The sequence below is a fragment of the Trachemys scripta genome, chromosome 4 (genome assembly GCF_013100865.1).
Source record: "Trachemys scripta elegans isolate TJP31775 chromosome 4, CAS_Tse_1.0, whole genome shotgun sequence".
In the NCBI taxonomy this organism is placed as follows: Eukaryota; Metazoa; Chordata; order Testudines; family Emydidae; genus Trachemys; species Trachemys scripta.
In genome coordinates this window covers 29,309,350-29,320,614 of record NC_048301.1, presented here as the reverse complement: position 1 = coordinate 29,320,614, position 11,265 = coordinate 29,309,350, and the positions used below count along the sequence as shown (strand labels likewise).

Below are 11,265 nucleotides of genomic sequence, written 5' to 3'. Positions count from 1 at the left end.
AAGGGCCCGGGGCTCCACACGAATTCGGATATAATGCGGTAAAGCAGCGGAGCTTGGGTGGCGCTTTAAAGGGCCCGGGGCTTCCTACTCCTTTACTGTGTTATATCCGAATTCGTGTTATATCAGGTCACGTTCTATCAGGGTAGAGGTGTACTTAATAGCAAGAAAATACCCTGGGCATATACCAATCTTCCAAAGGACAGTCCTAGAATGAAAATTCACAATAGAATTTTACCTCTCTCAGTTCCCTTTCTGTCAGTCTTCATAGTGGGATGCAGAAAGCAGAAGGGAGGGAGGATTCAATTTACCCACACAGGATTGAAGATGAACTTGTGGGTTACTGGGGCATCCTGTTCTGTAACATCTTTTCTACAAAACGTTGCATCAGGAAGACTAAAGATGTCAACTATGTAGTGTTTCAGAAAGTGTGGGTGGGAGGTCTCATCATAAAGCATTTAACGGGACTCTTTGCCCGTTAAATGGCTGCTGTTTTCACAGAGTGTGCATGGTAGTGAGAGGAGTTTTAACCCTTGTAAGCTTTGCTCACATCTAACATGAATTTTAGTTCCCTAGGATGTTTGGATTCATGCAGAAGGACAATATCACCACTTATTACAGGAGGAAGTGGTGATAGAGGCCTGGGTAGTACATGGAACCACCATGTTTGATAGAACATATACCAGGTTTTCACTGAAACACGGCAAGCTCTAAAGCCCCCTGGGAAAGAAGGTGGTGAATAGGCAAGATAGTTTTAGTGAGAAGAGGAAGGGACATACAAACTGAAGCTGAAAGTTGGTTTTATTAGGATTTGTATTACACAGATCAAGATCATGACAGTACTCTTAATATTGTGAGAGATTTGTTAAGATTGGTGATACTCAGGAATCTTCTGTGACAATGATTTTAGGAATGGGTTTCTTACAGTGAAATATGCCTGCAATCACAGACTTGTCTTTCCAAGAAGTATAGGCCTTGAGCCCCATGGTTGGGGAATCTGGTAAAAACACTACAATGTCCTTTGCTTCAGTCGACTTGGCTCATACGTCTCTTTCTTGTAATGCCAATATCTAAACCTCAAGTGATATATACAGAGACATAATTTGTGAATTTCCTTTAAGATGCTAGTAGAACATTTATCAGCATTTTAGAACAAGTGACCACAGTTCCTCTCTCTCAGCTTCCCTTCTTTGAGTGACTCTCCCCAATCATATATTCACTAGATTCCAGGAGTTTGTTTTCATATTCTGAAACTCTGGGAAGATAATTCTGTAATGATAGATTTCAGTATTTCCATTTGGAATGTATATCTCCTTGTAGAGCTAAGACCTGAGATCTTAAATGGGCTGCATGCCATTGTTTTATTTTGTACCACAAAGAATTGTATGACCTTACCAAAATATTTGTCTCTCCATGGAACTGGTGCTACCATTCCAATGAGCAAGAAATGGACTATTGCAACCTGCACCATTTGATGGTAACAAAGATCTTAATCATGTTGGTTTATTTTAATTTACTTTGGGGGAAAGAATCAATTTGTCTCTGGAGCAATGAGTGAGTTCTACTGCATACAGTTCTCAGATTAACTCAAGCTTCTTTTTCTGAAGTGGTCCACTCCCAGATAAGAGAGACCTTGCCCCATGCCTACTGGGAGCTGGTTTTACTGTGGCCTGTTTGAGTCCGTTGGTGCAGATTTTGCCATACTCCAGATGGGAACTGGGTTCCTTTGGCCTGTTGTCTCTGTGACGTTGTGCAGTCTATATGGTTTTATAAAAACATGATAATAAGTGAATATAATGTAACTGGGATAGTTTTAGAAAAATATGGTAAAAAGTGAATATAACGTAACTGGGATATGCTTCATGCAACAGGTCTCTTGTAAGGTATCATTACAAAGCTTATAATCTACTGAGTGTGATCATCCGATTTGTATAAATGTACCACTCTTGTATCTAAAACTAGAAATATAAAATATAACTGAGGGCCTATTGTAATTATGTAAAGTATGGGCCATTAATGATGGTTTGGAATCTTGATGATTCCCATTGTCTGCAGATGGCTGTGTTTACCTGTGAGTCTTCCTGTATATGTGTGTGCTGGCAAGTGAGTAATGAAGTCTTGCAGTGACATGTGATCATGTCACCTGAACTGGAATCCATCTTTAACCTGGTGCTTTTCCAGTGAGGGGGGGGTGGAAACCCAGAGGGACAAAGGGTTCCCGCCTTATACAAAAGATATATAAAGGGGTGGAAGAGAACAAAGGGGAGAGAGGAACCATCATGAAGAATCCCCTAGCTATCACCTGAGCTGTAACAAGAGCTGTACCAGGGGAAAGAATTGTGCCCAGGCCTGGAAGGTGTCCAGTCTGAGAAAAAACTTACTGAAGCATCTCTGAGGGTGAGATTATCTGTATTCAGTTTGATTAGGCATAGATTTGCGCATTTTATTTTATTTTGGTTGGTGACTTACTTTGTTCTGTCTGTTACTACTTGGAACCACTTAAATCCTACTGTCTGTATTTAATAAAAATCACTTTTTATTTAGTAATTTACTCAGAGTATGTATTAATACCTGGGGGAGCAAACAACTGTGCATCTCTCTCTATCAGTGTTATAGAGGGTGAACAATTTATGAGTTTGCCCTGCATAAGCTTTATGCAGGGTAAAACTGATTTGGTTTAGACCCCATTGGGAGTTGGGCATCTGAGCGCTAAAGACAAGCACACTTCTGTGAGCTGTTTTCAGGTAAACTTGCAGCTTTGGGGCAAGTGATTCAGACCCTGGGTCCGTGTTGGAGCAGATGGGAGAGTCTGGCTCAGCAAGACAGGGTGCTGGAGTCCTGAGCTGGCAGGGAAAACAGGAGCAGAGGTAGTCTTGGCACATCAGGTGGCAGCTCCCAAGGGGGTTTCTGTGATCCAACCCGTCACAGTCTCCATCTGCCATTTCTGAGGGTGGGGAAGGGAGAAGAGCTGCTGTCTTTCAAACCCTCCTCAGAAAGCCAAAACGCATTGTTTTGCTTTTTGGTTTGTTGGGGTTTTTTTTTTGTAGTTTTGAGGAAGACCTTGAAGTCACTGAAGAAACCAAGACATTAGTTAAACATCTTTTGAAAGCTCCGCTAAGGAAGGAGACCTGGAAACTGCTGTGTCTGCTGCTTAGAGGCGGAGAATTCTGGAGAGTTCTTCCTGAGGTGCGGTTCTAAGCCCAGTCTCAGAGAAAAAGATCTGGTCTGCCCCCAGTTGCCCTGGGGACTGGGAACACCCAATGTAAAGACTTTCTGACATGACAGATTTGTGCTGCAGAACTGAAGCTTCTATAGGACATGGCCTGGAATTTTTCCCTGCAGCTACAATCTTTCTACTAAGACAAAGGTGTTAGAGAGGCAGGCCATTAGCATAACTGCTTCAACATATCTCCCAAGTCTCAGAAGCTTACTAACTAGGGCTGGTCCAAAAACATGAAACAAACATTTGTATTTGTTACTTTTACTTACTTACTCGGAAGCACACATGCATAGGGCACTCATCTCTGATGTGGGAGACTCAGATTCAAGTCCCCGCTCTGCCTAATTCAGAGAGAGATCTGAACCTGGTTTTAAAACATCCCAGGAAAATGCCCTAAGCAGTCAACTATACAGTAAGTCTCTCTCTCTAATTTTGACCAGAAATTCCATCCTACACATGACAAATCTTCTAATTCAGGGGTCGGCAACCTTTCAGAAGTGGTGTGCCGAGTCTTCACTTATTCACTTTAACTTAAGGTTTCGCGTGCCGGTAATACATTTTAACGTTTTTTATAAGGTCTCTCTCTATAAATCTATATTATATAACTAAACTATTGTATGTAAAGTAAACAAGGTTTTCAAAGGGTTAAGAAGCTTAATTTAAAATTAAATTAAAATGCTGATCTTACGCTGCCAGCCGACTCAGCCCGCTGCTGGCCTGGGGTTCCATTCACCTCGATCAGGAGCAAGCTGAGTGGGGCCTGCGGGACCCCGGCTGGCAAGGGGCTGGCAGCCGGGACCCCAGACCGGAGGTATAGGTGGGAATGTGGCGGGGGGGTGCAGGAGGTCCCATTTGGTGCTCAGGGTGGGGGTGGGAATGTGGGGGGTGCAGGTGTCAGGGCAGAAGGCTGTGTGTGGGGGGGAGTGCAGGGGTCAGGGCAGAGGGCTGGGTGTGTGTGTGTGGGGGGGTTCATGGGTCAGGTCAGCGGGCTGGGGTGCTCACAGCAGGGGGCTGGAGGAGATATGCCCCGTCCCCACCCCTTTCCCCAGGGCCCCGTCTCCACCTCTTCTCTGCCTCCTCCCCAGAGCAGTGAGCACGCTGTGGCTCTGCTCTCCCCCTTGCAAGGGCGATCAGCTGATCAACGGCAGGGAGGGGCAGGAAAGCACCACGCTGGGGGAAGAAGCGGGGGAGGGGGAAGCTTGGCTGCTGGCAGGACCAAGCTTCTGCCTCCTGCCCCCGCAGGAGAGATCAGTGGGCAGGGAGACTGAGTGGGGCCAAGACCCCGGCAAGGATTTGGAAAGGAAAGAGATGTGGGCTTAAGCCACCCATGATAATTTTTTCCACTTGTTGAAAGAAGTTCATAGTTCATTAGAAGTTCATAGTTTTCCAGGCTACACAAAACCTGATCAATGGAAAATTAGTGAAATGGCCACATCACAGGAGTTAAAGAGTGAAAGGAGAGACTTTTATTAAGACTCTTCAAATCAAGTTTTTTGTTAGTTTTTGTTAACATTTAATTTAAATTAGTAATGAACATTTTAGAGAAAGGCCATATATTAAAGTTTCAACACTTCTGCCCCTTCAAGAAACGTGTAAGAGCAAACAGTATACATCCTCATGGAAAAATCAGTGTAATCATTATTAATATTTCTAAGGTAAAAAATAAGCCATATGTTTAAACACAAACCAAAATAACGCTTTCACATACATTATACATCAAAGCAGCAAAAATGAGACACTGCAATTTCCATAAAAACCTAAACAGGCAAGGCAAAAATTTAACCTAGAACTGTTTCACTTAAAATAATTCGCAGCAGTTTCTAGACTACTCTTAGGCTTTCAAGCAATAGTTTATACAGCCATTTTAGGTTGGGTTGAAAGTCAAGAAAACAAAGTACTTTCCTTAATCAGTTCCTTACTGTGGTTTTTGTGTATATGTGAGTGAAAGAGCTTTATTCTGCACACAAAAATGCACAAGAATATTAATATCTATTATTCCCATTTAGGAAGACTTAAGATTTTATTCACTCTGAATGCTTCTGCTAAATGTATATTACAGCTTCAAAACATAAATTAGCTACTTTTTGAATGATAAGAAATTAAAGATTTACCTGTAAATAGTCAGACTGGATAGCAGTCAGCAGGTGGTCCTTGCTCAGTTCATAAAAGACATCTGAAGTCATGACCTGGGTAAACTCCTCACAGAGGAAATGCAATGCTTGGCGGTGTACCCACTTGGAGCCATATGGCTGAGAACTCCACTTGAGAATGGCAATTAAAGTGTCTAGTGAGATGCTCTCAGCAATAATATCCTCACAGCCTACAAAAACAAAACAGAGCAGCAACACTATGAGAGGCAGTTTAATACTTAAGGAGAACACCTAAATCTGTACTTAAGGTCTTATACAGCTCTCATCACTGCAAAAATCTAAATAAAACTAGAAGAGCCCTGTAGACAAAGATTAGAAAGGGTCAAACTATTGAATTCTGAGTACATTTAAAAACATTTATAACTGTGTTTCAGCATTCTGATGTATGCAATCGTTCAAATTTAATCTTCTTAAAGCCAAACAACTAGAATTTTGTTCATCAGCTTGCGTGCTCTAATAGAAAGAGGAGGTTACCTGTAACTGGAGCTTCTGTGATATGTGTGGTCTCTATCTGTATTCCACCAAGGAATATGCGCATACACCATGTGCCCAAAGCAAAAGCTTTATAAAAGTAGTAATGTCCGTTGGTCTGCACATGCACCCTTGTTTCGCCTCATGATATCAACTGAGGTGACAAAGGGTGGGGCGGACCAACCGTGCCCTCAGTTCCTTCTCCACCACAAATCCACCAGATCCATAGCAGAAGATGAACAGCTTTATCCTCTGCAGATAGAAGACCAGGGCTCTATGGACATCAAGGAAGTGAAAGCATCATTCCTCTGCTGAGGAGTGCCGCTTCAGAAAGAAGGCAATAAAGCAGATGGGTTGGTTGAGGTGAAACCAGGAGACGACCTTTAGAAAAAACTTAGAATGTAAGCATGGGAAAACCTTGTCTTTATGTAATGTGGTGAAAGGTGGGTCCACCATCAGGCCCCCATTTCCCCAACTCTTTTCGCAGAGCCAGTAGCTGGAAATAATTCAAAAAGTCATATTTAGGCAGCAGTGCCAGGTACTTAGAGATATGGAACTGAAGGCCGAATGAGGAAACGACCTTGCAATCTAGAAGGTCTAACCTCTCACCTTGTCAGCTGGAGTGGAATGCAGGTGCTGCTGCCTGTCTCACTCTGAAGCAGCTTGGATACCCCCCACAAAATTTTTTGGTTAAGAAGAAAAACTCAGATCCCTTCGGGGTGGGAGTGCCTGTGGTTGAGGTATGCCAGACAGTGTGGGCTGGTTGGAGAATGGCATCGTTGATTGGTGGTGCCACCCTGGCTGGTACCGATGCATGCAGAATGTCCAGCAACTGACGTTGACTGTCCTGCACCTACCCCAACAGAATGTGTAGAGCAGCCGACACCCTCCACAACAGTTCCTGGAATTGGCAGGAGACCTCACCTCACCCAGGGCAATCAGTTCATGAAGGCTGGGAGTGGATTCAAGCCAAGTCAACGGCACACGTTCCACAGACAGAACCAGAGCTGGAATGGGAGTGGAGGGCTGTCTCGGAACCGACTCCTCCCAGTACTTCGATGGAACCAATGCAGAGGAGGTATGCTGCTCCAGAACTCGGACCGATGGGTCCGGCTTCTGATGTGACTTCTTGTGCTTTTGGACCTTGGATCATGCTGCTTCTCTGTGACTGGAACTTGTGGTAATGCGGCATCTTTCTTAGGCCTTGAGGAAGATTTATTGCCATGCTTATGCGCATGCTTCCTTGCCTCACAGTTCGGCCCCGGCACAGGCTCTGTAGTGCTGGTACCAGTGGAACCAGATTGGAGCCCCGTGGTAGGAGGTGAACTCCTTGATTGCTCAGGCCGACATACCAGGGGTGGGAGGTAGAGGAAAAGGGGAGAGAGGGTCTCCGGCCTGGGTCCAACTGTGTCCTCATGGCAACCTCTATGAGGTGCTTCTTGAGGCAGAGAACTTGGTCTTCCAAGATACGGGCAGGGAAGGAAAAGCAGATACTGCACCTGGACATGGCATGGGCTTCCCCCAAACAGTATAGGCAGCACTGGTGCTCATCACTGATCAACAATGAGCAAAGGCAAGAAGCACAAATCTTGAACCTCATCTTCAGAATAATTGTGTACTCAGGATTGGTGCTGGGGGGGAAGAAGGGGAAGGGGGAGAGAAGGAAGGGGGCTGTCAAGAAACTGCTGAAGCAGCAGCAGCCTCAAAGTTCTTAAATCCTAAGAAAACTACTGCTATCACTAAAAACTATTACAAAAACAATAAAAGGCTAAGTGCAATAATAAAACAGTCTTTTTTGCTAAGTTTGGGAAGTGCATCACAAGGGATGGTGCGTCACCAGAGAGAACAGCAGAAGCACCGACCGTGCGGCGGTGAAAAGTAACTGAGCGCGTGCTGTCGGTCCACCCCGCCCTTTATTACCTCAGTCAATACCATGAGGTGAAACAAGGGTGCATGCACAGACCAAGGGACACTACTACTTTTAAAAAGCTCTGGGCGGGTGTATGTGCATAACCCTCAGTGGAATACAATAGAGATGATTGCTTGAAGAAGAAACTATAGTTACTGAATTCAGATACTAGATAATGTTTTCACCTCTTAGCCAGAAGGCTGAGAATGGCTCCCTTTGGTTTAAAAATAACACATTATCTGAAGTTTTATCGAAAACAATAAAATTCCTTACAAAATGTTTGAATTTTGGATCACTACTGTTCACACTGATTATGCCACTCTTCTCAAACTGTAACCTGTTTTTATTAAGTACTTTCCATTTAGTTCTCCACATAAACCCAATCTTAATTTTTTTCCATTAACAACCAACTCCAGATGCAAACCTGCAAATACTTACCACCAGGCATAGTACTTAATATCATGAGTAGCCTCAGGATTACTCATAATAGTAAATTTTATGTCCAAGTTGAATAAACTGTAAACACTATTATCTTAAGAACATCTGTGATGCTTTTAAAAATACCTTGAAATGGCATTGTCCTCAAAGTTAATAGAGATGGTCTAAGTGTATGAAAAGCTTCTAGGAAATCACATTAATACAGCAGAGTAACTGTAGGCAATCTTATGCAGTTGGATGCTCTGCTATTTATCTTATTTCTGACAATCTTCTGTATCATCGTCGTATAAAACAAAAAATATTAAGAAATTGTTTAAAAATTATTTTTTATTACTGAATCTGCTATCACTAAAAACTGCATTCTGCATTCTGTTCTATTATACATTAAAGATGTATAATATTGTAGCATCCAGAGTGCCTAATCAAAATCATGGCCCCATTATGCTAGGAACTGTACACGCACAAAGAGCTGATATGTTGACAAAGATAAGGTTGACAAAACTGATCAGGGTATATTAATAAAATCAAAAAAGATATAAACCACTATGAACAAAGGTGAAAAGAAAGTCAGTATATGGTATATAAATATTTTCTCCATTTCTGTTGTATACAACATGGTAGTAGATAGGTATCAAATATACAAGAGTAGTAAGGTTTATATAACTCCCCAAATAAACAGTGCTTTACAGACAAATTAAAGGAAGTCCCTACCATGAAGAGATTACTTGGTTGTACACATGCTGGTTTCATTATTTTCATTTATAATTTGTTATTAAGACACCATGTGAGATACTTTCATCTGAAAAGACAGTACACTGTCACTTCATTGATTATACCCCTTGAGTATTCTGGGGAAAGTTCTCAGATTATGTAACTGATGTTATATGGGAAGAAACATGCAGGCACATGGGCCTCACATTGTGACCCAAAGATAGGTTTGCTTTGCTATCTAATGTTTTCTGGCAGGAAGGAGTCAGCTACAGTCAAGGACCCCCAGCTCCCAAGAACTTCACCCCGAGCCCTGTCAACCACAGTGTAACCATTTTTTGAGGCTGCCCATGTTGGCTCTGGAGAGAGACAACTAGTATTGGAAAAATGACTGAATATTGAATGCTGACAGCAGTGTGCTCAGTGGATGGCCTCTTACTTTTCAATTCATTTCACCACACTGGTGCTACAAAGCCCAAGTCCATTGATTTTTGAGGCATAGTTCAAGGTCCATCTGTTCTTCTCAGGCCTTCCCTGAAGTAATAACCACTGGATTAACACAGTTTGTGTTTTAGAGGGTTGTGGTGGTTATAAGTGTCTTGTTGAGATTTCAGAAGCACCTAAAAAGGAGTCAGGCTCTCAACTACCACTGAAAGCCCATGGAAGTTAGGCGACTAAAGGAATTCAGCGTTTTTGAAAATTTCAACCTTAGTTTTATTATTCTCCCCCGCTCTCCTCACCTCCCAAAAATGGCAACAAACAAATCTAGTGGTATCTCTGCTGAGCAGATTTCTATACATTTTAAATTTTAAACACTTACCTTGTTACATTTTCAAACAAGCACCTTCATTCTTTCTCTGTGGCCCCTTGCACTTGGGAGGAGCTCCCCATAAGCAACTACAAAGTGTTATCATCATCCTTCCTTAAATCCCTCCTTAAAACTCTCCTTCTCCGTGATGCCTACAAAAAACTTCAGAGTGCTAAGGCCGCTAGTATCCTATGACCAATGCTGACTAATAATGTCTCATTGTCTCCTAGTTGTTTTCCATCTATACCAACTGTTGTCTCGTCTTATATTTTGAATGTAAACTCTATGGGATAGGGAGCATTTTTTGTTCTATTGTACAGCATCTATCACAATGGGATCCTGATCCATGAGTCAGTTTATGCCCAGAAGGGATCACCAGATCATCCAGTCTGACCTGTATATCAACAGGTCACCTACACATGCACATTAAACCCATCAATCAAAATTAGACCAAAATATTACAGCCCACAGGAGATGAGATTATCATGTGCCACAGGCAGAGAACAGGAAGGACCAAGGTGCACCAGTGCCCATGGCCCCTGCAATGGCAGGAAATTGATTAAATGAAATATAGCTTGATGATCTCAGCAAGTGACCTGTACCCTACAGTACAGAGGAAGGTGAAAAAAATCCCATTGTCACTGCCAATCTGACCTGGGGGAAGTTACTTTCTGACCCTACATATGGCAATCAGTCAGACACTGAGCATACAGGCAAGAACCAGTCAACCTCAGAGAGAGAATGGTTGGTACCACCTTGGGAAACTGATTGGGCTGGGCTGGTGCTTATCCCCAACTGGGGCCTTCACTGATTCTTCAGGGGAAGGAGATTTAAAAAAAATACATGGGGGGGGAGAAGAGGGAAGAGAAGAAGGGAGGGAAATCCCTTCCTGACCCCTATAGGTTATCAGCTGAAGCATGTGATTTTAGGAACATAAGATATAAACTACAAGGGACCCTGGGGCTGCTGAGCCCTGCACCCCATCATTATAAGCAGCCTTATCATTGCACTCATACATTTGTCCAGCTCTCTCAAAACTAATTTGTCCCCACAACTTCTATTGGGAGGCTGTTCCAGAACCTCACTCCTCTGATGGTTAGAAACTCTCTTCTAATTTCCAGACTGAATTTGTTCATAGCTACACCTCTACACCGATATATCACGAATTCGGATATAACGTGGTAAAGCAGTGCTCTGGGGAGGCGGGGCTGTGCGCTCCGGTGGATCAAAGCAAGTTCGATATAACGCGGTTTCACCTATAACGCGGTAAGATTTTTTTGGCTCCTGAGGACAGCGTTATATCGAGGTAGAGGTGTAGTTTACACCCATTTGTTCTTGTACCAGCACTATTCTTTAGCTTAAACAGCTATTCACCTCTCCAGTGTTTACCTTCTTCCCATGCATGCCTACCCCCTCCCAATGTATTTATAAAGAGCAATCATATCCCCTTCTCAGCCTTTGTTTTGCCAGGCTAAACAAGCAAATCTCTTCCAGTTTCTTCTCCATTTCCCTGGTCATCCTAGTAGCTCTTCTCTGCACCTGTTCCAGTTTCAATTAATCTTTC

The 11,265-nt window shown here is 43.0% G+C and overlaps 1 protein-coding gene across 4 annotated transcripts in view; it reads right to left on the bottom strand.

The window, feature by feature from the left end:
- BTBD7 (BTB domain containing 7) overlaps positions 1–11,265 on the bottom strand; it is a 112,537-nt gene that overhangs the window by 22,314 nt on the left and 78,958 nt on the right. For all 4 annotated transcript variants that reach the window (XM_034768056.1, XM_034768057.1, XM_034768060.1 and 1 more), the window contains exon 4: positions 5,329–5,537. In XM_034768056.1, coding sequence (XP_034623947.1) covers positions 5,329–5,537 — 209 coding nt within the window. The remainder of the gene's footprint in view (positions 1–5,328; positions 5,538–11,265) is intronic.